General features: G+C 44.1%; 2 protein-coding genes across 8 annotated transcripts in view; one reads left to right on the plus strand and one right to left on the minus strand.

Annotated features, from left to right (window-relative positions):
* Window positions 1–2,256, minus strand: part of FAM149B1 (family with sequence similarity 149 member B1) — a 53,203-nt gene extending 50,947 nt beyond the window's left edge. For 2 of the 3 annotated variants that reach the window (XR_013214515.1, XM_077259109.1), the window contains exons 1-3: window positions 2,157–2,249; window positions 1,066–1,150; window positions 878–988 (exon numbers count right to left, since the gene is read on the minus strand). Coding sequence is in view for 2 of the 3 variants with exons in the window: in XM_077259109.1 (XP_077115224.1) it covers window positions 878–988; window positions 1,066–1,112 (158 nt within the window). In the remaining variant the exon portion in view is untranslated. Of the gene's footprint in view, window positions 1–877; window positions 989–1,065; window positions 1,151–2,156 lie in introns of all 3 variants that reach the window. The other variant, XM_077259108.1, reaches the window with a different exon arrangement.
* Window positions 2,257–2,281: 25 nt separating this feature from the next.
* The window catches only part of ECD (ecdysoneless cell cycle regulator), a 34,755-nt gene continuing 9,212 nt past the window's right edge, over window positions 2,282–27,824 (plus strand). For 2 of the 5 annotated variants that reach the window (XM_077259107.1, XM_077259106.1), the window contains exons 1-11: window positions 2,282–2,379; window positions 5,178–5,396; window positions 8,887–9,004; window positions 11,976–12,063; window positions 12,557–12,732; window positions 13,317–13,509; window positions 13,619–13,747; window positions 20,763–20,888; window positions 21,308–21,393; window positions 21,580–21,686; window positions 22,915–23,089. In XM_077259107.1, coding sequence (XP_077115222.1) covers window positions 5,192–5,396; window positions 8,887–9,004; window positions 11,976–12,063; window positions 12,557–12,732; window positions 13,317–13,509; window positions 13,619–13,747; window positions 20,763–20,888; window positions 21,308–21,393; window positions 21,580–21,686; window positions 22,915–23,089 — 1,403 coding nt within the window. In that variant the 5' untranslated portion in view covers window positions 2,282–2,379; window positions 5,178–5,191. Of the gene's footprint in view, window positions 2,513–5,177; window positions 5,397–8,886; window positions 9,005–11,975; window positions 12,064–12,556; window positions 12,733–13,316; window positions 13,510–13,618; window positions 13,748–20,762; window positions 20,889–21,307; window positions 21,394–21,579; window positions 21,687–22,914; window positions 23,090–27,824 lie in introns of all 5 variants that reach the window. The other 3 variants (XM_077259104.1, XM_077259103.1, XM_077259105.1) reach the window with 2 other exon arrangements.

A 27,824-nucleotide genomic window follows, 5' to 3' on the forward strand; every position in this document is an offset into this window, starting at 1 on the left:
GACATGCGACACGTCTTTCCAGACAGCAGCATGTCAATTTCTCTTGCAGAGATGCAGGTCTCCGAAAGAGAAATTACATCAATAGAATGTATTGGATGTGTTGAATCCGCACGGTTCAGTGAGCACATGAGGATTCACCTGCGATCAATAGACAGCAGCGCTTTGGATGCAGTGAACATGGCTGAGTCCAAGGCGCTGCTAGTTCCGGATCGCGGGCACCCAGCCTTATAGTTCCAGCAGAGTGGAGGGGATTTATAGAAGTCTCACACCTGCTGGGCTTCTTATTTAAGCTGTGTTAACTGACCTGAAATCCGCAACATCTCTATTTCTCTTGCAGTATGTATGTATTTTATTTGCGGATTTTTCCTACTGGAAAATCTGCAAGTAACAAAAACAAATGTAATCCACACTATTGTATCAATAAAGTTTTAGCAAAGCCAAGTAACACGGAGTATCCAATAAAAGAAGTTCTGTTTAAAACACAATATACTAAAAAGAGACAAAACCCAGAGCAGAAAAAAGCAGGAAAATCGCACGTAGAAAAAACGCAATAAAAAATGCAAGTAACTTAATTGAGCTAATTGATCCAGAAAATCTGCAACATGAAAACTCATCAATTACTTATTTTGGGAACATAGCCTAAAAGTGGGAACCCTAGCAGTGTGACATATCTCTGCCTGCGGTGTCACGCTCCTGGCGCTTGTTATGTGACCACTCAGGCACAGTTTGCATGCTTGCGATCACATGCCAACTTTTTTTCGATTACCCACCACCTCGCATTTTAAACATGATCATTCCGGCTGATCAAGATATAACATCACATCCCACTTATTAGAAAAGCTGAACAACTCTACAATCTATCCCACATGACCAGCACCTTTCACACACAGAAGCCACATCGTATCTTTCACTGCTGAGACCCCCAGAAAATCCTTCTCCTTTGTCTGGATGAGGGTAATTTTCTGCAGCTTTCGGGAGGCTCTGATTACTAAAAATACAAATAGTAGATAGATGAAGAGGCTGAAATTAATGGCATTTATACAAGAAGCAGACGGACGAACTTACATTTGTGATGTCTGTGATACTGGTTTCCTTTTGTATCTGGAAATCATCCTAGTACGCCACTCACTGTGACATTTCCCCCTGATGCCTGTGGTCCACAAAGGTGGGGAAATATTTACATTAGGTTTAGTGGCACCCGCCTCGCCCAGACTCCTGAATGACAGATCTGTGACCCCGTACATTCCTCACTCCAATATCATTATCTGGGTGACCACCCACAGCAAACAGGTATTACTACAGGGAACCTGTCCGCGATTCATGTTGCCCAAACTGCCAGCAGCATGGATCATCAGATATATAAGCCTTAGAAACGCTGGCCATAGAAAGAGAGCAGAGTAGTCCGGCTCTGCACCTGGCCGGCTATTCCCAGCACCACTGCAGGTGATTGTCAGGTCTATTCCTGCGTACACAAGAGGAAGAACGCATGAATCCCACCACAGGGTCTCCTTATCCAAACATACAACGAGGACCACCCAGGGACTCTGAGGGGAATCTGTCTCCATGTTTAAGCTTCTCAATCTGACAGCAGCATAAAATAGGGGCAGAGACCCTGATAGCAGTGTGTCGCTGCCACGTGTTACCCCTCCAGCGTACACACACCGAGCACAGCCCCTAACACAGGGATATAATGATCTGCAGGATCTCTCCTGGCAGGCAGCCGAAGGCCACGATCACACGGTCAGTATTAGGTCAGTATTTGACCTCAGTATTTGTAATCAGGAACCAGAAGGGGTGCATATGTTTCTCTTATACTTTTCCTCTGATTGTTCCACTCCTGGCTTGGTTACAAGTACTGCTAGTGAGCACATGGCCTAACACACGCCTGATGCCCCCTCCTACCTCCGCACAGATGGGGCAGGCGACCACCTCTCCCCCCACACCCGGAGCAGGACCCCAGGAAAGCAAAGTCTGCAGTCTGGAACCCTGAGTCCTAACATCCCCCGTGTCCCAGCACGCGTGTTTATCCCGCTGAGATAAGAGAACTCTGTGACTTGTGGTTCTACAGAGCGCCACTTCTCTCAGCCCGAGTACGATCAGTACTGTCCCCTCCTCCGCACAGTTACACGGATCCCCGCCGCCGCCAGTGTTCGCACCTGCGGAGATGGTCCCTGCCGCCCGTCGCTGTCAGGCCGCCGTAAGGACGCTCTGTAGTCGTCATGACTCCCGCCCACGTCATTCCCGGCGACAGCCCCCTGTCACATGTTCCTGCTGGAGGCGCCTTATAATGACGTCACCGCAGGCTTTTTGCTTCCTCTGGAAGTTTGACAGGACTGGCTGTTTGGTGCGGAATAGAAACAGAGGATTGTTCAAACTGAGGTAACCCGCCATGCTGCTGCTGAGCTGTGGGCGCTGCTGAGGGCAGCGGAGGTGCGGAGTCCGCCATTACACCGGCACGGGAGCTCCTGCCGCCACTGTGGGGATTGTTTAGTGTTTCCATCAGGAATGCCAGGTGTGAATCGGAGGACGTGTTCATACGAAGATTAACTTTCCCTCCTACCTGGGGTCTAGGGTGGTGAATGGGTTAACGTCAGCATGTCTGCTAATGTATGGCATTGAAGGGGTTAAGTGGTTTGTACCAGGCATGGAAGCTATCCCCTGTCCATAGGATAATGAGGGGGTGACCACTGGGACCCCACCGGTCCCTCAGTGGAGTAGTGTCTGCGCATGTGCACTACCTCTCCATTGCTTCTCAGTGAGACAGTGGAAGATAGCTGAGTTCAACAGAGCCCCCTTCTTGGATCAGTGGGGGGTCCCAGTGCGCTGAGGATGCTAGCTCCTGTCCTATAGAGGGGGATAACATCCAAACTTGGTAAATAACCCTACAGGACTTGTGCAAGCGACCGTATTATTGGACCTAGTATGATCTGACAAAGCAGTGAGCCAGTGGTTTTTCTTTGGGGCCAGCTACACGTCAGATTTTTTTTTTTCTTCCTCCCATCAAGGTGGTCTGAGCTAAAAGTCGCTGCATGCCAGAGTTTGTTCAGATTACACTCAGCCATACAAGTCAATGAGTCAGTAGGAAATATCGGACTGCATTCGGATGGCATCTGAGTGGAGTGAGATTTCCACAGACTGATAGAATGGAGAAGATGACTTTTTTTTTTTTTATTTCTTATCCGAGGGAATCGGATCACACTATGATCAGAGTGTGATTTGCATAATCTAGCTGACTCTCTCGGATGACAAAATACACAGCCATCTGCATCTATAGTGGTGGAGGTAATGAAGCGGCAATGGCAACATCCATGGATGTGTGGTACAGTAGAGGGCTGTTGTCAGGAACCAAGGTGGTCTAGGGCAATAAAGGGTCTGTATTCTGGTGCATTAAGAGAGTAAGGTGCGTGTCCACGTTCTGTAATGACTTTGCTTTAGACGGAGCGGGAAACCTGCTCTGCCCAAAGCGCCGCCCCCTTCTGTACTCGCGGTTATTCCGGATGTGTTCATTGCACACATCCTGAATCTCCGCACCCCATACATAGGACCCTGTGATTTACCTTGCGGCGACGGAGCGTCGCCACAAGGTAAACAGACATGCTGTGTTCTAAAAAGACGTGCCGCATGTCCGTAAACGCAGGGCTGCCGGGTGCGTGTTCGCACACATAGTGGAGATGGGATTTCATAAAATCCCCTCCTATGTTGTAACATCTGGATGCTGCGGGTTGAACACTGCGGCTGTATGCAGCATCCAATCCGCAGCTAATCCTGATGTAATCCTTAACGTGGACACGAACCCTTAGCGATGGCCTCTAAGGTTAGCGTAGTAAGGGGTTAATTCAAGCATTTTAGTGGTCTGTGTGATTGTCACCACCCAAGACTGCAGTGATTGTCTTTTCTCTTACAGATAGATGAACATTGTGTTAATCTCTTGTTTTCTATTTGCTTTGAAAGCAGAAAATGATGGCTGGTCTGTGGCTGTAAAGTTCCCTAAGCGTTTGGGTTGAGGGACACGCTGTGCTGATCTTTAGAATGGCTCCCTCAGAGAGGAGGTGTGGGGAGCATTGTCATGGACAGGTGGAAAATCATATAAGCAATTACAAAGTTGCTTACTGGCCTGAAGACATTACATACTGCAGATCCTGTAGGGGCACTGTATTGGGGGATTCTACATATGGAAACACTTTTCCAGGACTGCAGTAAACTATTAGTTGCTAAGGAAGTCTTAAGAAAATATTTTTAATATCTGCCCTTTCCACCCACCGCCACAAAAGTTTTTAAAGGGAACGTGTTGCCAGGTTTTTACTTATTAATTTGAGAGCTGTATGATGTAGAGAAAGGGACCCTGACTCCAGCAACGTTTCACTTGCTTGACTGATTGCTGTAGTTTTGATAATCCATTATTTTATGAACAGGAGATTATCACTAAAGGTCTAGTAAACCTGCTGCCATGTAGTCCTCCATATTCATGAGCATCGTCTAAGGCTAGGTTCACATTGCGTTAGGGCAATCCGTTAAGCGCATAGCGCTAGCGGATTGCGCTAATGCAATGTTTCTCTAGGGTCCGTGTTCGCCGTCCCCGCTAGCGCAGATCCTCGATCTGCGGTAGCGAGGAACGGAGCTCGGACGCACCTCGGACGCTGCTTGCAGCGTCCGAGGTCCGTCACAAAAGAACGGCACATCGCTAGCGCGTGCCGAAAATGGCATGCGCTAGCGATGCGCTACAGGCCAAAATAACATTGCTGTCAATGGGTGCGCTAACGGACCCGTTGCACGGCGTTAATTGCGACATTTTCGCCATGCAACGCAGTCCGTTAGCGTTAACCCATTAACGCAATGTGAACCTAGCCTTACCCTTGTCCCCACCAATGATTGGCAGCTTTCTGCCTATGCACAGTGAAAGCTTCCAGTCAGTGGTGTGGGCGGGTTATACAGCTCTCAGCATTCAGAGAAGCTGTAGCAGAAAGAAGAAATGAATATTTAAAAATAAAAAAGCTGCAATGAGCCCAGTAAGCGACACAACACGGGATTTGAGTTCTCTTCCCCTGAAACATGCTGCTCTTAGATGGGGTAGAGAGGACCTGTTGACAGATTCCCTTTTAATCATCACAGTAAATTGAGGGAAAAGTGTTATGAATATTGTTTAAGGCTCATCTAATTTTTTTTTTTTTTTGTCTTAGAAATCTTGCACGCTATGGAGAAGCCGAAGAAAATGATGGTTGTAGAAGATTTTGTAGAATATCACCTTTTCCTGGTCCCTGAGGAGCCAAGTGATCCTGCAAAGCTCAAACAGATTTTGCAGCAGTACATAGAAGAAATAGTTGCTAAACTTGCTCCATTACTGGCTGATTACATCTGGCAAAACCAGGCTTTTAATCTTAAGTATACATCAAGGAAAGGTACAAGGATACACATTAATATAATAAAAAGATGCTTCTTTAACCCCCTTAGTGACCTGGCCAAATCAGAGGACAATAAAACTGTCACACTCCTTATCTATGAATGGTTCCAATATTTATGGCCACAACTGTTTATCCCTCTCCCATAATGATAGTTCTGCTTCACGTCACTTGTCTTATCTATTGTATGTTCTGTGCTGTGTTGTGTAAAAATATGCGATTCTTCAGATTTTATATTAGTCTATGCCTGATGAAGAGACCGGAGTAGTCTCGAAAGCTTGCAATTTGTTACCATCTTTTCAGTTAGCCATTAAAAGGTATCAACCACTGAGGACTCTCAATTCTAAATATTGCCCTTTTTGTGGTAATAACTTTGAAACGCTTCAACAGATCCCAATGATTTTGAGATTGTTTTTTTTTTCATGACATGTTGTACTTTATTAATGGTAAATTTATGTCTCTATGTTTTGTGTTTTATTTATAAAAAAAAAATCAGAAATTTGTCAAAATGTAAAAAAAAAAAAAAAAAAAAAATTGCAATTTTTAAACTTTGAACGAGTATCCCTTTTAATCCAGATAGTCATAACACCGAAAAAACATTAATAAATAACATTTCCCTCGTGTCTGCTTTACATGAGCACCACTTGTAAAATGTAACTTTTTCTATTTCTTTTCAGCCTTTTTAGGAGGTTTAAAAATGTAGCAGTACTTTTTTTGACCCCCCCCCCCCCCCCCCAAAAAAAAAAAAAAAAGATGCTATTTTAACCCCTTTCTGACCTCGGACGGGATAGTACATCCGAGGTCAGATACCCCACTTTGATGTGGGCTCCGGCGGTGAGCCCGCTTCAAAGTCTGTGGACATGTCAGCTGTTTTGAACAGCTGACATGTGCCCACAATAGCGACGGGTGGAATCGCGGTCCACCCGCCGCTATTAGCTAGTTAAATGCTGATGTCAAACGCTGACGGCGGCATTTAACTGGCGCTTCCGGCCATCGGGCCGGAAATGAGCGCATCGCCGATCCCCTGTCACATGATCGGGGGTCAGCGATGCGTCAGGACAGTAACCATAGAGGTCCTTGAGACCTCTATGGTTACTGATGCCGGCCTGCTGTGAGCGCCACCCTGTGGTTGGCGCTCATAGCAAGTCTGCAATTCAGCTGTATAGCAGCGATCTGATGATTGCTGCTATGTAGCTGAGCCGATCGAGTTGTGCCAGCTTCTAGCCTCCCATGGAGGCTATTAAAGCATGGCAAAAGTTAAAAAAAAAATAAAAAATATATATCAAAGTTTAAATCACTCCCCTTTCGTCCCATTCAAAATAAATCAATAAAAAAAATCAAACCTACATATATTTGGTATCGCCGCGTTCAGAATCGCCCAATCTATCAATAAAAAAAAGGATTAACCTGATCGCTAAACAGCGTAGTGAGAGAAAAATTCAAAACGCCAGAATTACGGTTTTTTTTTCGGTTGCCGGGACATTGCATTAAAATGCAATAATGGGCGATCAAAAGAAATTATCTGCAAAAAAGTGATATCATTAAAAACGTCAGCTCGGCACGCAAAAAATAAGCCTGCACCCAACCCCAGATCACAAAAAATGGAGACGTTACAGGTATTGGAAAATGGCGCAATTTTTTTTTTTTTTTTAGCAAAGTTTGGAATTTTTTTTCACCACTTGGATAAAAAAGAACCTAGGCATGTCTGGTGTCTATGAACTCGTAATGACCTGGAGAATCAAAATGGCAGGTCAGTTTTAGCATTAGTGAACATGGTAAAAAAGCCAAACAAAAAACGAGTGTGGCATTGCACTTTTTTTGCTATTTCACCGCACTTGGAATTTTTTTTCCCCTTTTCCAGTACACGACATGGTAAAACCAATGATGTCGTTCAAAAGTAAAACTCGTCTCGCAAAAAATAAGCCCTCACATGGCCAAATTGACGGAAAAATATAAAGTTATTGCTCTGGGAAGGAGGGGAGCGAAAAATGGAAAATCCCAAGGTCATGAAGGGGTTAAAAACGGCCCCCCACTGAGAATATTGAAGACTGCTGCCAGGTAGTTTATTAACCTTTCAGGCAATGTTGGAGAATGAATGCAAAGTGGCATAACAGGAATGAAGAAGTCCTCCCTGTACACCATAAGTGGCTCCTGGAGAGCTTGTATGTGAAGACCGCCGGTCTTCACATACAAGCTCTCCAGGAGCCACTTATGGTGTACAGGGAGGACGCTCCCCATCTGCAGACCCAGCTCAGGTAGCGGATACACCAGAGACTTCGGGCACACCAGCCGGTGTTGCCCCTTCCATTCCGGCATCGAGCAGTCACGTGCGGATACAAACATAGTACGGTGGGCATTGTCTCGTGGTCATCTGTTCATTTATCTGTGTTTGAGCGCGGCAGTCCTGTGTTTTACTTTCGGTTGGTCATTTGTTTGGGCAGGTTCGCACATCCCACCTGCCAGGGTGCCAGCAGCTCACACAGTATAGTATATTAGGACAGCGCCGGTGTACCATTGTTGTTTTCAGGAATGAAGAAGTGTATTTTTACCACTTAAATGTCGGTAACTTATGAACAGGTCACTGTAGCCAGCAAACTAAGGCCGCTATTTGGTGATGAACTGCCGTGACAAACGTCAGGACCACACAATCATGATCTCAGGGTGCCGATGGGGATACAGAGCGTACCCCCACACTCTATTAACCATTTATATGGTGTCACTGTTGACCCCAGTATCTAAGGGGTTAAACGGATATGGACGATGTCAACATTGGTTGTGGCTAATACAGAAAGTTGTCAGCTAATAGTGTACAGCCGACAGCTGCTGGATTGTCTCCTGTATGGGGAGGCTATTCTCTTGTGTCTCAGGTCAGTAAAAAGACGTATTGGCGGTCATTAAGGCCTTCATCTTTCAAATGCTTACTGTTTAAGATTATTTATTTTTCTGCATTAGTAAATAAAACTGTTATTGTTTACATCAGTACGCTGAAAACGTGTTTTTTTGTTTTGTTTTTTTCTCATCAGCCCAAATTTCCTCTGTTATGTCATTTTTGCCTGTATGGATGTGATCTGTAAGGTATTTCAGCCTTTGGTTGTAAACAATTGTTTCCAGAAGTTGATAAATGAAGTGTAGCGGTTCAATTTATAATCCCTTTATGCATCAGTTTTGTTATTGTCATTAGTTTTTTGTTTTGTTTTTGCTTCTCAATCTGAGAGCAGCATGAGGTCTGGGGTAGAGACCCTGATTCCGGTGATGTATCACTTAGTTTATTGGGTGCTGCCCTGGTGGCTCTCTGGTCCTCAATAGATCTCCTCAGATGCACTTCCTGTTGACAGTCGCTCTAGCTCCGATGACTGAATAATAATGATAGAATATTACAAGTTTCAATCTGGTGATGGATCCTATGTATGATGTTGTTTTTTATAACTTGTGTATACAATGGCTTTTGTTGAGCCCAAACTAATGTTGTTTTTTTTTCCCTCTGCAATAGGTGATGTTCCTGCTCATATTAGGGGGATGACATGTTTTGGTGATAATATAGAAGATGAGTGGTTTATAGTTTACCTTCTTCAACAGATCACAAAGGACTTTCCAGAACTGGCAGCCAGGTACCTTAGTCCCTACTACATGTATGTGGGGGTAGTTTGCTCCTAGTGAATGCATGCCACAAATTGGATTTAACAAACTGCGAAAAAATACCATTTACTACTTGTGACATTTGATTATTTGGAAATTAAACATTATATATTGCTGAAATTCTGACCAATGGACCGCAGCACAAGTCCTCTGAAGCTTACCTATGTAGTGTAGAGACAATCATAACGTCTTGTGCTGATTCATTTCAGAATAAGTCTTTATACGGCCTAGTGGTCTGTGACTTATAACGTGTAACCACATATTAATGTGCTAGGCGCTGAAACAGTGTATGTGTGTGTGTGTGTGTGTGTGTGTGTGTGTGTGTACACACACACACACACACACACACACACACACACACACACACACACACACACACACACACACACACACACACACACACACACACACACACCAAAACTTTGGACACACCTTCTCATTTAAAGATTTTTCTGTATTTTCATGACTATGAAAATTGTACATTCACACTGACGGCATCAAAACTATGAATTAACACATGTGGAATTATATACTTAACAAAAAAGTGTGACAACGGAAGTTACCGTATATCTTATATTCTAGGTTCTTCAAAGTAGCCACCTTTTTGCTTTGACTGCTTTGCACACTCTTGGCATTCTCTTGATGAGCCTCAAGAGGTAGTCACCGGGAATGGTTTACATTTCACAGGTGTGCCCTGTCAGGTTTAATAAGTGGGATTTCTTGCCTTATAAATGGGGTTGGGACCATCAGTTGTGTTGTGCAGAAGTCTGGTGGACACACAGCTGATAGTCCTACTGAATAGACTGTTAGCTGCGTTTTTCTTGCCATAATACAAATTCTAAGTAAAGAAAAACGATTGGCCATCATTACTTTTAAGAAATGAAGGTCAATCAGTCCGAAAAATTGGGAAAACTTTGAAAGTGTCTCCAAGTGCAGTGGCAAAAACCATCAAGCACTACAAAGAAACTGGCTCACATGAGGACCGCCCCAGGAAAGGAAAACCAAGAGTCACCTCTGCTTCTGAGGATAAGTTTATCGGAGTCACCATTCTCAGAAATCGCAGGTTAACAGCAGCTCCGATTAGAGACCAGGTCAATGCCACACAGAGTTCTAGCAGCAGACACATCTCTACAACAACTGTTAAGAGGAGACTTTGTGCAGCAGGCCTTCATGGTAAAATAGCTGCTAGGAAACCACTGCTAAGGACAGGCAACAAGCAGAAGAGACTTGTTTGGGCTAAAGAACACAAGGAATGGACATTAGACCAGTGGAAATCTGTGCTTTGGTCTGATGAGTCCAAATTTGAGCTCTTTGGTTCCAATCACTGGGTCTTTGTGCAACGAAGAAAAGATGAATGGATGGACTCTACATGCCTGGTTACCCCGGTGAAGCATGGAGGAGGAGGTGTGATGGTGTGGGGGTGCTTTGCTGGTGACACTGTTGGGGATTTATTCAAAATTGAAGGCATACTGAACCAGCATGGCTACCACAGCATCTTGCAGCGGCATGCTATTCCGTCCGGTTTGAGTTTAGTTGGACCATCATTTATTTTTCAACAGGACAATGACCCCAAACACCTCCAGGCTGTGTAAGGGCTATTTGACCAAGAAGGAGAGTAATGGGGTGCTACGCCAGATGACCTGACCTCCACAGTCACCAGACCTGAATCCAATCGAGATGGTTTGGGGTGAGCTGGACCGCAGAGTGAAGGCAAAAGGGCCAACAAGTGCTAAGCATCTCTGGGAACTCCTTCAAGATTGTTGGAAGACAATTTCTGGTGACTACCTCTTGAAGCTCATCAAGAGAATACCAAGAGTGTGCAAAGCAGTCATCAAAGCAAAAGGTGACTACTTTGAAGAACCTAGAATATAAGATATACGGTAACTTCCGTTGTCACACTTTTTTGTTAAGTATATAATTCCACATGTGTTAATTCATAGTTTTGATGCCTTCAGCATGAATGCACAATTTTCATAGTCATGAAAATACAGAAAAATCTTTAAATGAGAAGGTGTCCAAACTTTTGGTCTGTACTGTGTACACACACACACACACACACACACACACACACACACACACACACGCACGCACGCACGCGCGCGCGCGCGCGCGCGCGCGCGCGCACACGTGTGTGTGTGTGTATATATACATTATACAAATATATTACACGTTATTTGGGTGGGGAGGGTGCTTTCTGTCATAGGACTCCCACCGACCACCCAAAATCCTTTTTTACGTATGCTGCCACCCATTAGGCAGAAGTGCTCACTTTCTTCTTGAGCTCGTGCAAGTGGCGGTGTACAGACTTAACAGAAACTCTTGATTTTTGCTACCTCATTTGAGAGCAGCATGATGTAGGCAAAGAGAGCCTGGATCCAACGATGTATCACTTAGATTACTGAGTGCAGCCGTTGTCAAACAATTAAGAGTTCTTAGATTTAGCAATGCAGCAGAGCTGAGAAAGCTGCACCAATCCACACGTATGTATGTATGTATGTATGTATGTACGTACACGGTCTATAGAAAGTGAGCTGCTTATCACAGGAGGGGCAGAGTCAGATGAGACCACATGTCAGCTAGTCACAGGAATGATGATGATCTAGTGATAAAACCTTCAATTTAAGTAAATGCACAGCTTGACAAGAGACACATGGATGAAGTCAGTGTTTTAACCCCTTCCTCACGCTGTCCTCAGATTACTTGTCAAAAACCTGCTGACAGATTTCTTTTAAGGCCCTGTGCATGTGCTCACTGCTCTGTGCCGACTGAGCTGCATATTTTTAATCTTCTGAAGTGATTTGAGTGGTCAGTGAGGCTCCCAGGACTAGGACCCCTCCAATATGCATGGAGTACTGGCATCTACCACATTATTTAACAGAATAAATATCTGTACACATCCAGTTATTGTTATCTTCTTATGTTCCTCTTATATTTTTAATACAGGGTTGAGGACAATGATGGAGAATTTTTGCTGATAGAAGCAGCCGATTTCTTGCCTAAGTGGTTAAAGCCAGAGAATAGCTCCAATCGGGTAAGTACATTACTTTTATGGACAACCCCTTTAAGACCATGTTGGATGAAATGTGTAAGGTGGGCTGTGCTGCTGGAGTAACTTGATTCTTCAGCGATTTATGTTTTCATATCAAGTGAATAAAAACCTTTTTAGCATTGTTGAAGAATCTGTTTACTTCAGCAGCGCAGCCCACCGAACGGATTTCATCCAAGTGGATCCGATATTTCCTGGAGGATATATCCACCAGCCACATGGCGGCAGCTGCTGATTATTCTTCATGCCTACATAAGAGTGGTGCCTGTCACCACTCCAGCAGGTGAATGTAACACTCGCCCTATGGAGGGAGAGTGGATATCGCCCTATTGTGCACTGTGGTCCCCATATCTACACTTATGGAAGACCATGATGACACTAAAGGCCTTATTGGGCCTTCTCATAAAGAATAGAGCAGCTCTAGTGTGAAGCCCAACTGTTAAGAGATTCTACTGCACGACTCTGACTTTCTCACCAGGTCTTTTTCTACCATGGAAAGTTGTGCATGATACCAGTGCATCAAGATGAGGGCGATCTGCCAGGCCCGGCTTCTGGTATGTCCATATCACAAGCCCTGCGGTTACTCTCTGCTCATCCAGGCGCCTTTACAGCATCTGATTCCATTACTAAAGCTACTGAACGACGAATTAAAGGGTATTTACTTAATTCTTATAAATGTAATATACTTTGATTCTTGAAGTAATACAAAGTTAAGGGGTTGTCTCAAAAGAACAACCCCTGTCCATATGTCCTATTGAGGTTTATGGCAATCCCGAAACGTGGTCCCCGTGTTAGAACGGCGAATGACTTAAGAGCAGAGTCTGTTCTGTGCTACATGGACATCTATTGATTCATTGTATGCATACATCAATGAATCAATATTTGCATGCTTGTGCGTGGTTCCTATATGTAATTGTTTGAGAATATAATGCAGGTATGGACCCTCTGTGCAATTGTGATGGTCAATGTCTGCCCGTAGTGTATGCATAAGTAAATGCTGTCTGTTTTTCGATTTCATGTGTGTTTCCAGATTCACAGCTTACAAGTTGGCATTGGATGCTTCTGCTGCTGTCAACTATTACAATTATTAGAGCAAATGGGTGTCCTGAAGAGGGGATCCTGGTCTGTCCTCTTACTGTGCACTTCGGGGCACCCCAACAGATTCACTAAATTTGACAAACTTTTAATTTTAATGACGTGCTAATTGGTTTTTAACTATTGACTTCATTACATAATAGGTATCCTGAAAAAATTAAGGATTCCTTCCATCGAGCCCATTGTCTGGTTCCTGCTGAGATAGCAGCTATATTAAAGGAGCGTCCGCAGTTGGTATCAGCAGCTGTCCAAGCGTTTTACCTCCGAGACCCTATTGACCTGAGAACCTGCCGCACATTTCATCACTTCAAACCTGAAAGGTGCATATACACATCGGTAAGCACACGCCATGCAGTCTTTACTCTGCTCCATTCATCCACCTCATGACCATCATGCCATAGACACGCTTTTTATTGACAATTGCTAATTGATCTGTTATTTCCAGGTGACCTTTACAAAGTGTTTATATGCTCAGCTCCGCCAACAGGGGTTCCATCCCGACAAACGCAGCGGATTCGCCCTTCCTGCGGTCTCACATCCCAAGTACAAGGCTCATGATTTGGGAATGAAGCTGGTAAATGCTGCTTAGTTGGTTGTAATACCTCTCGGGCACATAAAAATATTTCAGTTTAATTTATATCAGCTATTACACTATACATCTCCTCCGTACTGCGGCCATCCTGGTTTTGAGCACCTTGAGGGGTGCAGTTTTTAGAATGGTGTCACACTTGGGTATTTTCTCATATAGACCCCTCAAAGTGACTTCAAATGAGATGTGGTCCCTAAAAAAAAAAAAAAAAAAAAAAAAAAAAAAAAAAAAAATGGTGTTGTAAAAATGAGAAATTTCTAATCAACTTTTAACCCTTATAACTCCCTAACAAAAAAAAATTTTGTTTCCAAAATTGTGCTGATGTAAAGTAGACATGTGGGGAATGTTACCTATTAAGTATTTTGCGTGACATATCTCTGTGATTTAAGGGCATAAAAATTCAAAGTTGGAAAATTGCGAAATTTTCTAAATTTTCGCCAAATTTCCGTTTTTTTTCACAAACGCAAGTTATATCGAATAAATGTTACCACTAACATGAAGTACAATATGTCACGAGAAAACAATGTCAGAATCGCCAAGATCCGTTGAAGAGTTCCAGAGTTATAACCTCATAAAGGGACAGTGGTCAGAATTGTAAAAATTGGCCTGGTCATTAACGTGCAAACCACCCTTAGGGGTGAAGGGGTTAAAGACCCCACCAATTGTCAGATCGACAATATGGCTCGTTCAGCTTTTGAAGCCTCAGCAGCCGCACTCTTTCCATCTTGTGCCGCTACGTGGGTGGCTAAGGCTATGACCCATTGGGCTGAGGTCTTGTCTTCAGCTATTCTGGATATCAATCTTCCCCCCCCCCCCCCGAGGTAGCAGACCTTGCTACTCAGATAGCCAGAGCTGGGGATTTTCTAGTGACAGCGTCTCTGGATCCCGCTGACTGCGCCTCTCAAGCAGCAGCAAACTCCATCACCATTCGGAGGTCCTTATGGCTCAGGGACTGGCGTATGGATTCTGCTTCCAAAAAGTCATTGACTTCTTTACCATATCAGAGCGGCTGCCTCTTTGGCGAAAAACTCGATCAATTAATTTCTGACGCCACTGAAGGGAAGAGTAAATTTCATCCACAACAGAAACTCTTTCGGCCCTTTCGGAACCAGCAACAGCAGGCTTTGTCCTGATTTTTTTTTTTTTTTTTTTTCCCCATTCCAACTCAAATTGGTTCTCTACTTCCACATCTTTCCGACCCGGCCGGTCACAACGTAGGGGTAGAGGTCCCCAGATGTCTTACAAACCTTCCCCTTCATGGAGAGGCAGGCATAGGCAGTCAGGATCCAGGGGGTCCAGACTGGGCAGATCTCCCACACAATGACTCCCTGTGGTATCCGGAGGACACCCTCAAAGTAGACGGCCGCCTGCTTTCCTTCTCCGACGCGTGGCTCTCGGTCGTTCACGACGAATGGGTCTGCGACCTAGTGTCCTCCGGATACAAGACAGAATTCTCCTCTCTTCCACCAAATCGTTTTTTCCTGTCTTCACCTCCCAGGGCAAAGGCATCAGAGTTTTTTCAAGCCATAATCTCTCTAAGGGCTTGTTTCCATTTGCGAGAAACACGTCCGTGTCTCGCATGTGGAAACCAAGCTCTGGCGCCGGCACTCCAGAGCGGAGCGTGCGGCTCCATGTGTTGCTATGCGGCCGCATGCTCCGCTCCCAAGTGCCGGCACCAGAGCTTGGTTTCCACATGCAAGACACGGACGTGTTTCTCGCAAATGGAAACAAGCCCTAAAAGAAGACGTGGTTATTATCCCGGTCCCTCAAAGCTAACGGTTTCAAGGTTTTTATTCAAACCTGTTCATTGTTCCAAAGAAGGACGGTACAGTGCGGCCCATACTGGACCTAAAACTGCTGAACAAGTTCGTCAGGGTATGACTGTTCCGAATGGAATCGCTTTGTTCTGTCATCGCCTCCATGGAAAAAGGCGAGTTCCTGGCGTCTATAGACATCCAGGACGCGTACTTCCACATTCCTATTTTACCTTCTCACCAAAGGTTCCTTCGCTTCGCAGTTCAGGAACAACACTTCCAATTCGTTGCTTTGCTCTTCGGCCTCGCCACCGCTCCCAGGGTATTCACCAAGGTCATGGCGGCCGCCGTGGCCACACCCGAGGCGTGGTCGTGCTACCGTATCTAGACGATATCCTCATCAAAGGCCCCTCTTTCCGCGCCTGCAAGGTGGCCGTTAACATCACAATAGATTCTTTCTCACCTGGGTTGGAAGATAAACTTCAAAAAATCTTCCCCAGTATTAGCTCAGCGAATTTCCTTTCTAGGAATGATACTGGACTCGTCCCAGGGGTTGGTGCTTCTTCCCCCGGAAAAGATCTCACTTACAGCGGGAAGCTTAGAAGCTCTCTCAACCTCGCACTCACTCTCTGCGCTGCAGGATGGTAGCAGCCTTGGAGGCGGTTCCATTTGCCCAATTACACCTCCGTCCCTTACAGCATGCCCCCCTGGCTGTTTGGGACAGGAACCCGTTCTCCCTCGACCGTCGGTTCTTCCTTCCCCAGCGAGTCAGTCTCTCAGGTGGTGGACATTAAAGTCCTCCCTGAATCAAGGGAAGTCTTTCTTCCAGTACATTGGCTAGTTGTGACAACAGATGCCTGTCTTCTGGGCTGGGGAGTGGTGTTCCACCATCACACTGCTCAGGGCTGCTGGTCACTTCAGGAATCACACCTTCTGATCAACATCTTAGAAATTCGGGCAATCAGGTTAGCTCTTCTCCAATTCCATCCCTTCCTGGTGGGTCATCCCATCAACTGACAAGGGGGAACCCGCAGCATGGCAGCCATGAACGAGGTAGGCTACATTCTCCCTTGGGCCAAGGAAAACCGCTCAATGATTTCTGCAGTTCACATCCCGGGAGTGGACAGTTTCCTCAGTCGTCAAGGCCTCGACTCCGGGGAGTGGTCTCTCCATCCGGAGATCTTCCACCAGATCTGCTGTCGTTGGGGAACTCCGGACGTGGATCTGATGGCCTCACTGCTAAATTCCAAGGTTCCCGACTTCATAGCTCGTTCCTACGATCCAGCAGCCATCGGGGCTGATGCACTTGTACTCCCGTGGCATCATTTTCAGCTTCCGTACATATTTCCATCTGAAATTGGACGTTTCCGTGACCTTCCGCTAACCACTCTGTCCATGAAAAATCATCGACACGTGAGTGGCCTCATGGACAATCACAGATACGAATGCTATCCGTGAAAAGTGCGGGCCACATTAGTCCCTCTGGCTGTTCAAGTCCGGACAGACAGCAGAGGGGCTGAGGACAGTGTATTGCGCCGTCTCCTGTATCCGATGCATGCAGCGGTGAATACATTGGTAGAGGAGGGGCCGGCAGCCCCTTCCAGCAACCAGTGTGTGAGCCAGAGGTCATGGTGACATAATTTAATCTCATCAGCTGCTTACTGCAGAGAGTCAGTGCATCAGAGCAGAGTGCCAAAGGAACTGGAGCAAGGTGTGTGTGTGTGTGTGTGTGTGTGTGTGTGTGTGTGTGTGTGTGTGTGTGTGTGTGTGTGTGTGTGTGTGTGGCTACTTTCACACTAGCGTTAACTGCAATCCGCCACAATGCGTCGTTTTGCCGAAAAAACGCATCCTGCAAAAGTGCTTGCAGGATGCGTTTTTTCCCCATAGACTAACATTAAGGGACGTATTGCGACGGATTGACACATGTCGCAACCGTCGTGCGACGGTTGCGCCGTGTTGTGGCGGATCGTCAGGACCAAAAAACGCTACTTGTAACGTTTTTTGCCGCCGACGGTCCGCTTTTTCCGACCGCGCATGCGCGGCCAGAACTCCGCCCGCACCTCACAATGGGGCAGCGGATGCGCTGGAAAAATGCATCCGCTGCCCCCGTTGTGCGGCGGAGACAACGCTAGTGTCGGGAACCTCGGCCCGACGCACCGCGACGTGCCGAGCCCGACGCTAGTGTGAAAGTAGCCAAGGCTATATGGGGCTTATACTGTATTGGGAGGGGGAAAATCAAGCTGCATATAGGGGGCTATGTGAGCTTCATGCTGTTTATGGGAATCTGTAATAATTTATTTCTGCTCAATATGAAGTGATAACATTAATATAAATTCCTATGTTAAAGCTAAGCAAAATCCATTTCAGCCTATTCGTTCGTGCCCCCCCCCAGTCACGGTGTCTCATGTGGCCCCCTCGGGGAAAATTAATTGCCACCCCTGTCTTAGGTTACGTTCACATTTGCGTTGTGCGCCGCAGCGTCGGCGCCGCAGCGCACAACGCAAACAAAAACGCGGCAAAACGCACGCTAAAACGCTGCGTTTTGCGCCGCATGCGTCGTTTTTGGCCGAAAGTTGGACGCAAAAAAAATGCAACTTGATGCGTTTCTTGCGTCCAACGCTTGCGGCCATGCGGCGCTAAACGCAGCACAACGCATGTCCATGCGCCCCCATGTTAAATATAGGGGCGCATGACGCATGCGGCGCCGCTGCGGCGCCCGACGCTGCGGCGCTGACCGCAAATGTGAACGTAGCCTTAGACTCTTGTTTATCAGAATTTACCAAGACTGACGTTTCGTACATTTGATCAAAACCTGATGGATTAAGACGTCCCAAACTTTTTTTAGGAGGCTCATCTTTGGGCGGCTTAAGTGTCACAAACCAGTCATAGCTGCAGCAGATTCATACTACAGCATGCAAAAGTTTGGGCACCCTTGATCAAAATGACTATTTTCAACTTGCTTAACTGTTCAAAATAACAATCTCTAAAAGGACTTAAAGATTACACATTTTCCTTTGTATTTTAGGCAAAAATATCTCTATTTCATCTTTGTACATTTTAAAAAGCAAAATGGGCCATTGCAAAAGTTTGGGCACCCTTTGAGATGTGTGCACTCAAATAACATTGACCAAAGTTTCAGACCTTAATTAACCTGTTAGCATTACGGCTTGTTCATTATCATCGTTAGGAAAGGCCATATTATTCAAATTTTCCAGCTTCATCAAAACCCAGCCTCCTAACCTAGTGCCAAAAAAAACAGCAGCCATGGATTCTTCTGAGCAGCTGCCTGGCCCTCTGAAAATTTTGGATGCCCACAAAGCAGGAGAAGGCTATAAGAAGATAGCAAAGCATTTTCAAGTTGCCCTTTCCTCAGTTCGAAATGTAATTAAGAAATGGCAGATAACCGGGACTGTGGAGGTCAACATAAGGTCTGAAAGACCAAGCAAAATTTCAGTGAGAGCTGCTCGTAGGATTGCTAGAGAGACAAATCGGAACCCCTGCTTGACTGCAAAAAACCTTCAGAAAGATTGAGCAGACTCTGGCGCTGTAGTACATTGTTTTACTGTTCAGAGACACCTGCACAAATATGGCCTTTATTGAAGAGTCATCAGAAGAAAACCTCTCCTGCATCCTCACCATGAAATTCAGCTTCATAAATATGCAAAAGAACATGTAAACAAGCCTGATGCATTTTGGAAACCAGTCCTGTGGACCGATGAGTTTAAGGGTATGTGTCCACGTTCAGGATTTGGTCAGGATTTTATGCAGGTAAAATCCTGACCAAATTTGCACCTGAGGTCATTGCAGGTCACCTGCGTTGTCCTTGAGTTTTTTCTGCAATGTAAGGACATGCTGCGTTCTTAAGACGCGCCGCATGTGAGTTTTCTCGGGTGTGCTGCATGTGTCTTTTACTGCATAGTGGAGACAGGATTTCATGAAATCCCCTTCACTATGCTGTAACATCTGGATGCTGCATTTTTTATGCATGCTGCTCAACGCTGCGTCAAAAACTCAGCGTTTCCTGAACGTGGACACATACCTTAAAAGAGAACTCTTTGGCCATAATGATCAAAGGTATGTGTGGAGAGAAAAAAGGGCACATAGTTCCAGGAAAAGAACATCTCTCCAACCGTTGATCCACCCCCATGCTTAATTATGCTTTGGGGTTGTATTGCAGCCAATGGCACAGGGAACATTTCACGGGTAGAGGGACCAATGGATTCAATGAAATTTCAACAAATTCTTGATCCAAACATAACATAATGTGTAAAAAGGCTGAAGTTGAAAAGGATGGCTTCTACAAATGGATACTGATCCAAAACACACATGAAAATCCACAGTAACCATCTCAAAAGGCACAAGCTGAAGCTTTTATAATCGCCCTCAGTCTCCTGATCTGAACATCATTGAAAATCTGTGGCTAGACCTCAATATAGCAGTGCATGCAAGACCAGGAATCTCACAGAACTGGAAGAATTTTCCAGGGAAGAATGGATGAAAATCCCTCAAACAAGAATTGAATGACTCTTGTCTGGCTGCAAAAGGCATTTACAAGCTGTGATACTTTTAAAAGGGGTGCTACTAGGCACCCATGCAGAGTGCCCAAACTTTTGCATCAGTTTTTTTTTTTTTTTTTTTTTGCCTAAAATACAAATGTTATCATCTTCAACTGTTCACAATAACAGTAATTTTGACCAGGGGTGCCCAAATTTTACATACCACTGTATATTTTAGACCTATTATGTTGTAAATTTGTTGGGCCAAGGTTGCCCAGACCTCTCTCCAACTAGGCATCACCAAAAAAGTTTTGTGCAAATGCTGGTTGCCTTTTTTTCTTTAAGCTAGTAAACAGCCGTAAAGTATTGTGATGAATACCGAAACAAATAAAAAAAATGGCTCCTTTTCATACACATGGTTAAGGATTTTGTCACAATGGGACATATTTATTAATACTACTTCTAAGTTTTAGGCAGCACAACCTTTAAATTAGTCAGTCTTAAAATACACCAGATTTATCAGTGGTTATGCTGCTTTATAAATTTGGTGGGGTGTTATTTTTTTCTTGTTTTGTTTTTTGTTTTCTCCCTTTTTAGTGAAGGAGAAAAATAACAATCCATCAAACAAATGTACACCAGGAATCCAAATCATGTAAAGGCTCATGAAATGTATTTTTTTTTTTTTTTTGTTTATGAATTTGGTGTTTTTTGAGGTTGCACATCTTCATCACTTACCTGTTTTTTCATTAGGCACATGGTTTTGAGATCCTGTGTTCCAAATGTGCTGGGTCTGGCGGAGCGGCCACAACACATCGTTCTCAGAGCCCACTGTGGACTGGATTTTTAAATAACTTGAAGAAAAACGATTTCTTTAAGGTAGGGCTAGCTTAATTCACATTATGCTGTATGTATTTGCCAGTGATCATGTTTTGACACCCACTGCAATAAAATGAGCGCATAATGTACACAAATATGGCATAATTTCTTTAATATCTTCTGATGGATACTGCTAAAATAGTATGTAACGTTTAGTTACATTATTTTATACTTGAGAGTAAAGATGACCATGCCTAAATAATTTTGAGTAAATGGAATTCAGTGGAGGGTAATACCCCTCTGTGATTGTCTATCGGGAATGGTTTTCAGTAACCCACCCTGTGTGCTACAATGGGAACGGAAAATCCAAGTAATGGCCACATCTGTTCAATAATCAGTTCATGTAATGATGTAAAGGAAGATTGCATGCTGTGGATTTGTGTTTTTGGGAATTATCAAGAAGACTGCTTCGCTTTTAGGGTGAAATTGAAGGATCTGCAAAGTATTGTGAACTTATGAGGAGAGCAGAGACTTACTTCCAGCAATCAGTGTTCCAACCAGATGGGTAAGATTGTTATCCAAACAATAACTGACACAGAGAATAACTACTAGAAGAGAAAAAAAAATTCTTAAAGCTTTTCCTTTTCTCTGACCCACTTTGTAGTCTCCAAACTTGGACACAAATGTCAGTGAGCTGTGTAAGACTTAATGTAACGGTGACTTGACCCAGCCTTGTTGCTTTTTTGCCTAGTTCCAAAAGCTTGAGTCCTGGTGATGAAGTCCTGAGGTTACTGAGCACCCTTACTGTTAACATGGAGGAGTTGAAGAAAGAAGAAGCTCAACTTCATCCAGATGAAGGTAAATCTTAGTGGTATTCTGCTCCACTCACTTTGCAGTTGGTGATGAGTGGGCCGGCAACTTGTCTTCTGATCTTTCCTGATTGAGCACACAATTGGCCGGTGTTGTGCACATGTCCAAATTAGTGGATTACTGGTCTAGTGGTAAAATAAGACAGGTGCGCGAGATCTGCACCGACCCTGCTCACCTCCTGATCAGAAGTCAGCAGAGCCAGACTACCGCAGTAATAATCATGACGTTCAGCAGCATGGTCCTCATGTTTCAGACAAGTGGAGATTATTATCTGTAAAGTAGTGATGTGTGAGCATGCTCAGTTAAGGTGTTATCCGAGCATGCTTGGGTGTTCAGACCATCTTCGGCGCGATCGAATACTACTTTCAAGTTGCCACAGCTGTTTGACAGCCGCAACACATGCAGGAGTTGCCAAACAAACAGGTAATCCCTGCATGTTTTGCGGCTGTCAAACAGCCTTGAGACTTTCAGCCGCGGCCACTCGAACATGGTATTCTACCACGTCAGATACTTTGTTGGCACCCAAGCATGCGCAGATAACGCCTTATCCAAGCATGTTTGCGTATCACTAATGTAAAGGAACGGCAATAATCTGAAATGGCATGCAAAAACAAGTTTTAAGTAATTAATTTAAAATTTTTAATAATCCCTGAATTATATATTGGGCATCTACATTACAAGCAGATTTGTAATATACATACATTAGATCTTTCACCTGCCCTACATCTAAACACAGTAAAGCTACACTAAATGGCAGTCTGCTGATGTACAGGGTGGGCCGTTTATATGGATACACCTAAATTAAAATGGGAATGGCCATTTTGGATCCAACTTTATTTTTTCAATGGGAAGAGGGTCATGTGACACATCAAACTTATTGAGAATTTCACAAGAAAAACAATGGTGTGCTTGATTTTAAAGTAACTTTATTCTTCAAAATGGCCGCCATGGTCACAACCCACCTTGAAAAGTTTTCCCACTCCCATATACTAATGTGCCACAAACAGGAAGTTAATATCACCAACTGTTCCCATTTTATTTAGGTGTATCCATATAAATGGCCCACCCTGTAGTTGACAGTTATAGAATTGACTGCTTTAAAGGCTGCCACAGACCCTTGCACTCGTGCGCATTTTCTGTCTATTGATGGTTATTAACAGTGGGACTTATACGAAGATCTACCTTCTATTCTTGTAATTTCCTTATCTGCTTGAAGATGACAGCTGGTTGGACTTGACACCAGAGAAGTTGGAGCAAATATTACAGTATGCTGCAGGCTCAAAGGAAGTTGCCACTGAGAATGAGGAGAAATACAACATGTCAGAAGTGACTGAGAGCATGAAGGCATTTATGACAAATGTGTCCTCACACGAAGGAGCGGAGGTGCCCTGGTATGTACCGTTTATTCAATAACATTTTATAGTATGTTATCCTTTCATACATTGCTCAAGATACTGATCTTTCTGTAACTTCCAGTCCTCTCCATATTGTTGACTAACGGACACACTTCTCAGCCATACACTATTGTGTGGAGTATATAGCTGTGCTCTCTAAAACTGAGAGTTTTTAAGAACATTTTGCAGGGTTCCAATTTCTCAGCCACAGTTATTACTTGGTCTTGTACATTTCTTTGATCTATAAAACTAAAAAGCATTTAAACATTTTTCTGGATTGAATTTGATTCATTTCATACTTTGTAACATTACGGTGGAGTAAGCTCCCAAAAACTGCTTTGACTGCTGCAGGTAACCAATATTTTTTTTTTTTTAATTCTAATTTAAAATAAACTTGGGTTCAAAAGACCTAGCACGTACAAAATGTGGAAAGCATGCGTTAAGGGACAGAAAAGTGACAGTCTTGATGGAGCATGCAGATGCCGAGGACGTGGGACAGGTGTTACTACACCTGTTGCTAGAGCGCAAGACACCTGCTTCTCCTGTCCCACTTTTCAGGGAGGCACAGTACACCATTTCTAAATGCCACAGCAGTGCGAACAGGTGGTCGGTTAGATACCAGATAATGGCTTGGCAGCACCATCCAGTCTTCCACACCGTCCAGTCTCTCCAAACTACAGTCTGGATCATTAAATCTTCACCCTGATCTTCCTTCCTCCCACCATGTTGAGTCCCAGGAGCTTAGTGAGCACATCCTAAGAGACTCCAATTAGCTCTTTACAACTTAATTTCTTGATTGTGAACTCTCAACCTGCATTCTCCAAGAGGAACAGGAGGACAAGCTGTTTAGTGAAGCACAAACTAATGAGTGGCCACAAGAACATGACAGTGGGGAGCGGCAAATTCTGGCTAAGGAGGAAGTTGATGACACACTGTTGCCGCTAAATCTTGTTGTTGTTAAGTCTAGAGGACCAGGGAGGGTGAGGTGGTGGATGACTAAGTCACGGACCCAACCTGGGAAGCTGGCTTGCAAAGCGAGGCCAGCAGCGCTGAGGGTGCGGGATCAGTAGCACCGAAAATGGGGTGACCAGAGCGACAAAGCAGGAAACTGTTCTGCAGAGCACTAGCACTGGTGCATAACTCCATCAAAGAGTTAGGTATTCCCTAGTCTTGGACTTTCTTAAAGAGAATTCTGAGACTAACTAACAAAATGGTCATTTTTTTTGGGCCATGCCAAGATCAGCAGGGGCATGACCACTAAGAACCTTACCACCACTAGCATGATTAGGGACATCATTAAGCACTTGACTCGGTGGGCTGAATGCCATTGTTGGTGCCATCGGGTGACACCATTGCCACTTCCCTTGTGCTAGGTGCATCCCAATCCCCTGTACAAAACACTGGCGCAAATTCCTCCTGCCCTGCACCTATTCTTGCACAGTCCAACTTGCCATCATCAGGCAATTCCAAGTCCTTTTCCCGTCCCAGCCCATTGTTCAACTGTCCCTACCCAGGCCTTGGAATGAAGAAGAAAGTTCTCCGCCACCCACAGGCCCAAATTCTAAGGCTAGGTTCACATTGCGTTAGTGGGTGATCGCTAACGGACAGCGTTGCACGGCGAAAATGTCGCAATTAACGCCGTGCAACGGGTCCGTTAGCGCACCCATTGACAGCAATGTAAATTTCGCCTGCAGCGCATCACTAGCGCGTGCCTTTTTCGGCTCGCGCTAGTGATGTGCCGTTCTTCTGTGACGCGCCTCGGACGCTGCTTGCAGCGTCCGCGGCGCGCCCGAGGTCCGTTCCCCGCTCTCGCAGATCGGGGATCTGCGAGAGCGGGGACGTTAACGCGACCCCTGAACGCGGCCCCTAAATAAACATTGCGTTAGCGCAATCCGCTAGCGCTAAACTGATTGCCCTAACGCAATGTGAACCTAGCCTAAACGGGCACATTTCCAGGCTGTTTGACATGGAAATTTTGTAGCAAAAAGTCAACTCTGATAAGACAGTATTCACATAGGTGGACACCACTGAGATTAGTAGCGTGACCCAAGGGAAGGAAAAGGGGAAAATAATGTGAAATAAAATGTAACTTTTATTGGTGATGGTTAATAAGTTTTGGTTCTTATAAAAGAATTACCATACATCTATGTAAACATGTATATTGGATCACAGTAAATGTGTTATGTTATAACCACCACTGTGACCCACTAGATCCTGATTAGGTATTGGACTCTGAGATTTAATTAACTTAAATCTATCAGATGAAGTCTCAACATTGTCCCTAAAATTAAAGGCTGGATTTCAATCTCCATTGCTAAAAGCACTCCTACATTAATTGAACGAAGTATAGCACTAATATAACAATCATTACATGCACTGTCTAATTAGCGCATTTATAGATCCCTGCATTTGTAAAAATTAGATATGCTATCAATAGCCCGTGTATATGACTCCTAATATACATAGGGCTTAACTATAGATCACACCCATGTGTTGTATGGGACAAATTTTAATCAGTATGTCCTCACTGTGAGGTTCACAGTAGACTCAGCCCCCCAATGGTGTATCAGAAAATCAGCATATCACACACTGAGGGTCATAGTAGAGTTAAATTTTCACCCTAATGGTGTATTGGATAATAGCTCTGCATTGTCGATGGTCAATTAGATGATAAATGAACCAACAGGCAATAATGGTTATCGCCCCCCGCTGATTAACAATGTATTTGTCACCACAATCAAATGACCTTTGCATGAGGTATCACCTGTGACAATAATTTATTCTTAAACATCCTAATGGTGCATTAGATATTAAGTCTACATTATCAAATAGCGTTCCAACCATAGGTAGTTAGCATCAACCATTAAGCCAGCAAGCCGTGTGAGGTTAATCCGCACTGTCGGTCACCGCAATGTTAGCCTGCTGATCGTTGCTGATTAAGCATGTCTGAAAAATTCTCCCTAGCTCTAGCCGCTACTTGTATTGTCGGCGGTTGTCATCGGCATTCTGTCTCAGCCGCTATAGATGCTACGTGTGGCTTAGCACAGGAGCGGCTGCAGTTCAACGGTACCTGCCGCTCAAATACGTGTGCAGACAGAAAAGAGAGACAATGTGCAGATGAGCCAATCGCGCAAACTACCTAAACAGTTGAGTCCACCACCTGCAGCTCATAGATTTATTGATCATCCAGGGATCTATGATGGTTAGTCAGCATGTACATAGATGAATGGCATCATGCCTGTAATCTCAAATAACATACTATCGGGACAAACGTCCCTGACGCGCGTTTCACCGGAGAAACCGGCTTTCTCTAAGGGCGAGGTCAGCCGCATTTTGAACCTATTTATACATCCTGTGATGACATCACACATGAGATACGTACCTAAAGTCTAGAGCAGATATAAAGATATCAAGATCATTTAAATGTAATCCTGCTGTATATCAGCTCAAGTAACATTAAGATTACTTTTTACAAATGTCTTATTATTTTTGGAGCACCTATTTTCACTAGTTCTCCATTAAACTGCTTCACACATATAAACAGTTCTGAATTATTAGTAGTACACTTGTTTTATTGCAGTGGAGAAATCAATTATCACAATATCTGGCCGATCAAACAAGCATACTCGCTAATTCCGCTGCAACTTTCAACTACTGGGTCTCAAACCTGTCACACTGTGCCTTGTCTGAGCGGGTTTTTAGTGCCGCCGAGGTGGGGGTCATAACAGACTGGCGCTTTTTCCTGTCGACAGAGAATGCAGACAGATTCACTCTGAAATGAACAAAGCCTGGATTAGCCCACACTTTTACACACCACCAGATGACCGCAACAGATAGTTTGTAATATTCAATATTTTAGTGAGGCTCCCCAGTTGTTGCTTTTCAGGGGTCTATGGATGACCCTCCTCATAACTTCCGTGGCTCTGCACTTTCTGCAAAGCCTTTGACTGCATAAGTACATCAACTACACTTTCAAAATATTTTAGTCCAACTTTTTTTATGGATTCAATGACTCAGCTATACAGTTTAACACGGTTATTGTTGCATTACGATGGTATGTAAAATTTACAAAATGACTCACGATTATATTACTCATCCATACAGTATAATGTGCATTCTTTCACATTTTGGTGGTATTTCATAGTCCAAAGAAAAGCATTTGAAAATGTTGCCTGTTTGTTCACATTTGTTACCCATACACTATATATTCTGTGTTCTGGGGAACATTAATGTGATATAGAACACTCAAAAAATAAAAAGTTTAAAAAAAATTTACTGGGTTACATTTCTCAGCCTTACAGTATTAAATCTTCGAGTACATTTCGTTGCTTTGTAAGCCTCAAAACACTTGTTAAAAAAAAATGTAGGCTGTGTGTACATGTTGCAGACTTGGTGCGTTTTTGTCCTTGTGTTTTTTTTTTGTTTTTTTTGTTTTGTTTGTTTTTGCTCGGATTTGTGACAACCTGGTGCCAGCAAGTGATTGAGAAACCTTGACTATCATGCACAAGTTGAGTATTTTTGATTTGCAATAATCTGCAGCATGTTAATTTTCTGTGCATTTTTTACCATTCACTTCACTCAAATCAATAAACACTCGTTTTTGCAGCTGCATTTTTCCTGCCAAGAGATGCAGAGATTTGACTCAATGTGTGCATATACCCTTATCAATATTGTGTTGCTCACCCATAGACTTCCATGGTCTGGAGTACATTTCCTTGGTATATAACCCTTA

This window comes from Ranitomeya variabilis, chromosome 4, assembly GCF_051348905.1.
Source record: "Ranitomeya variabilis isolate aRanVar5 chromosome 4, aRanVar5.hap1, whole genome shotgun sequence".
Classification (NCBI taxonomy): domain Eukaryota; kingdom Metazoa; phylum Chordata; class Amphibia; order Anura; family Dendrobatidae; genus Ranitomeya; species Ranitomeya variabilis.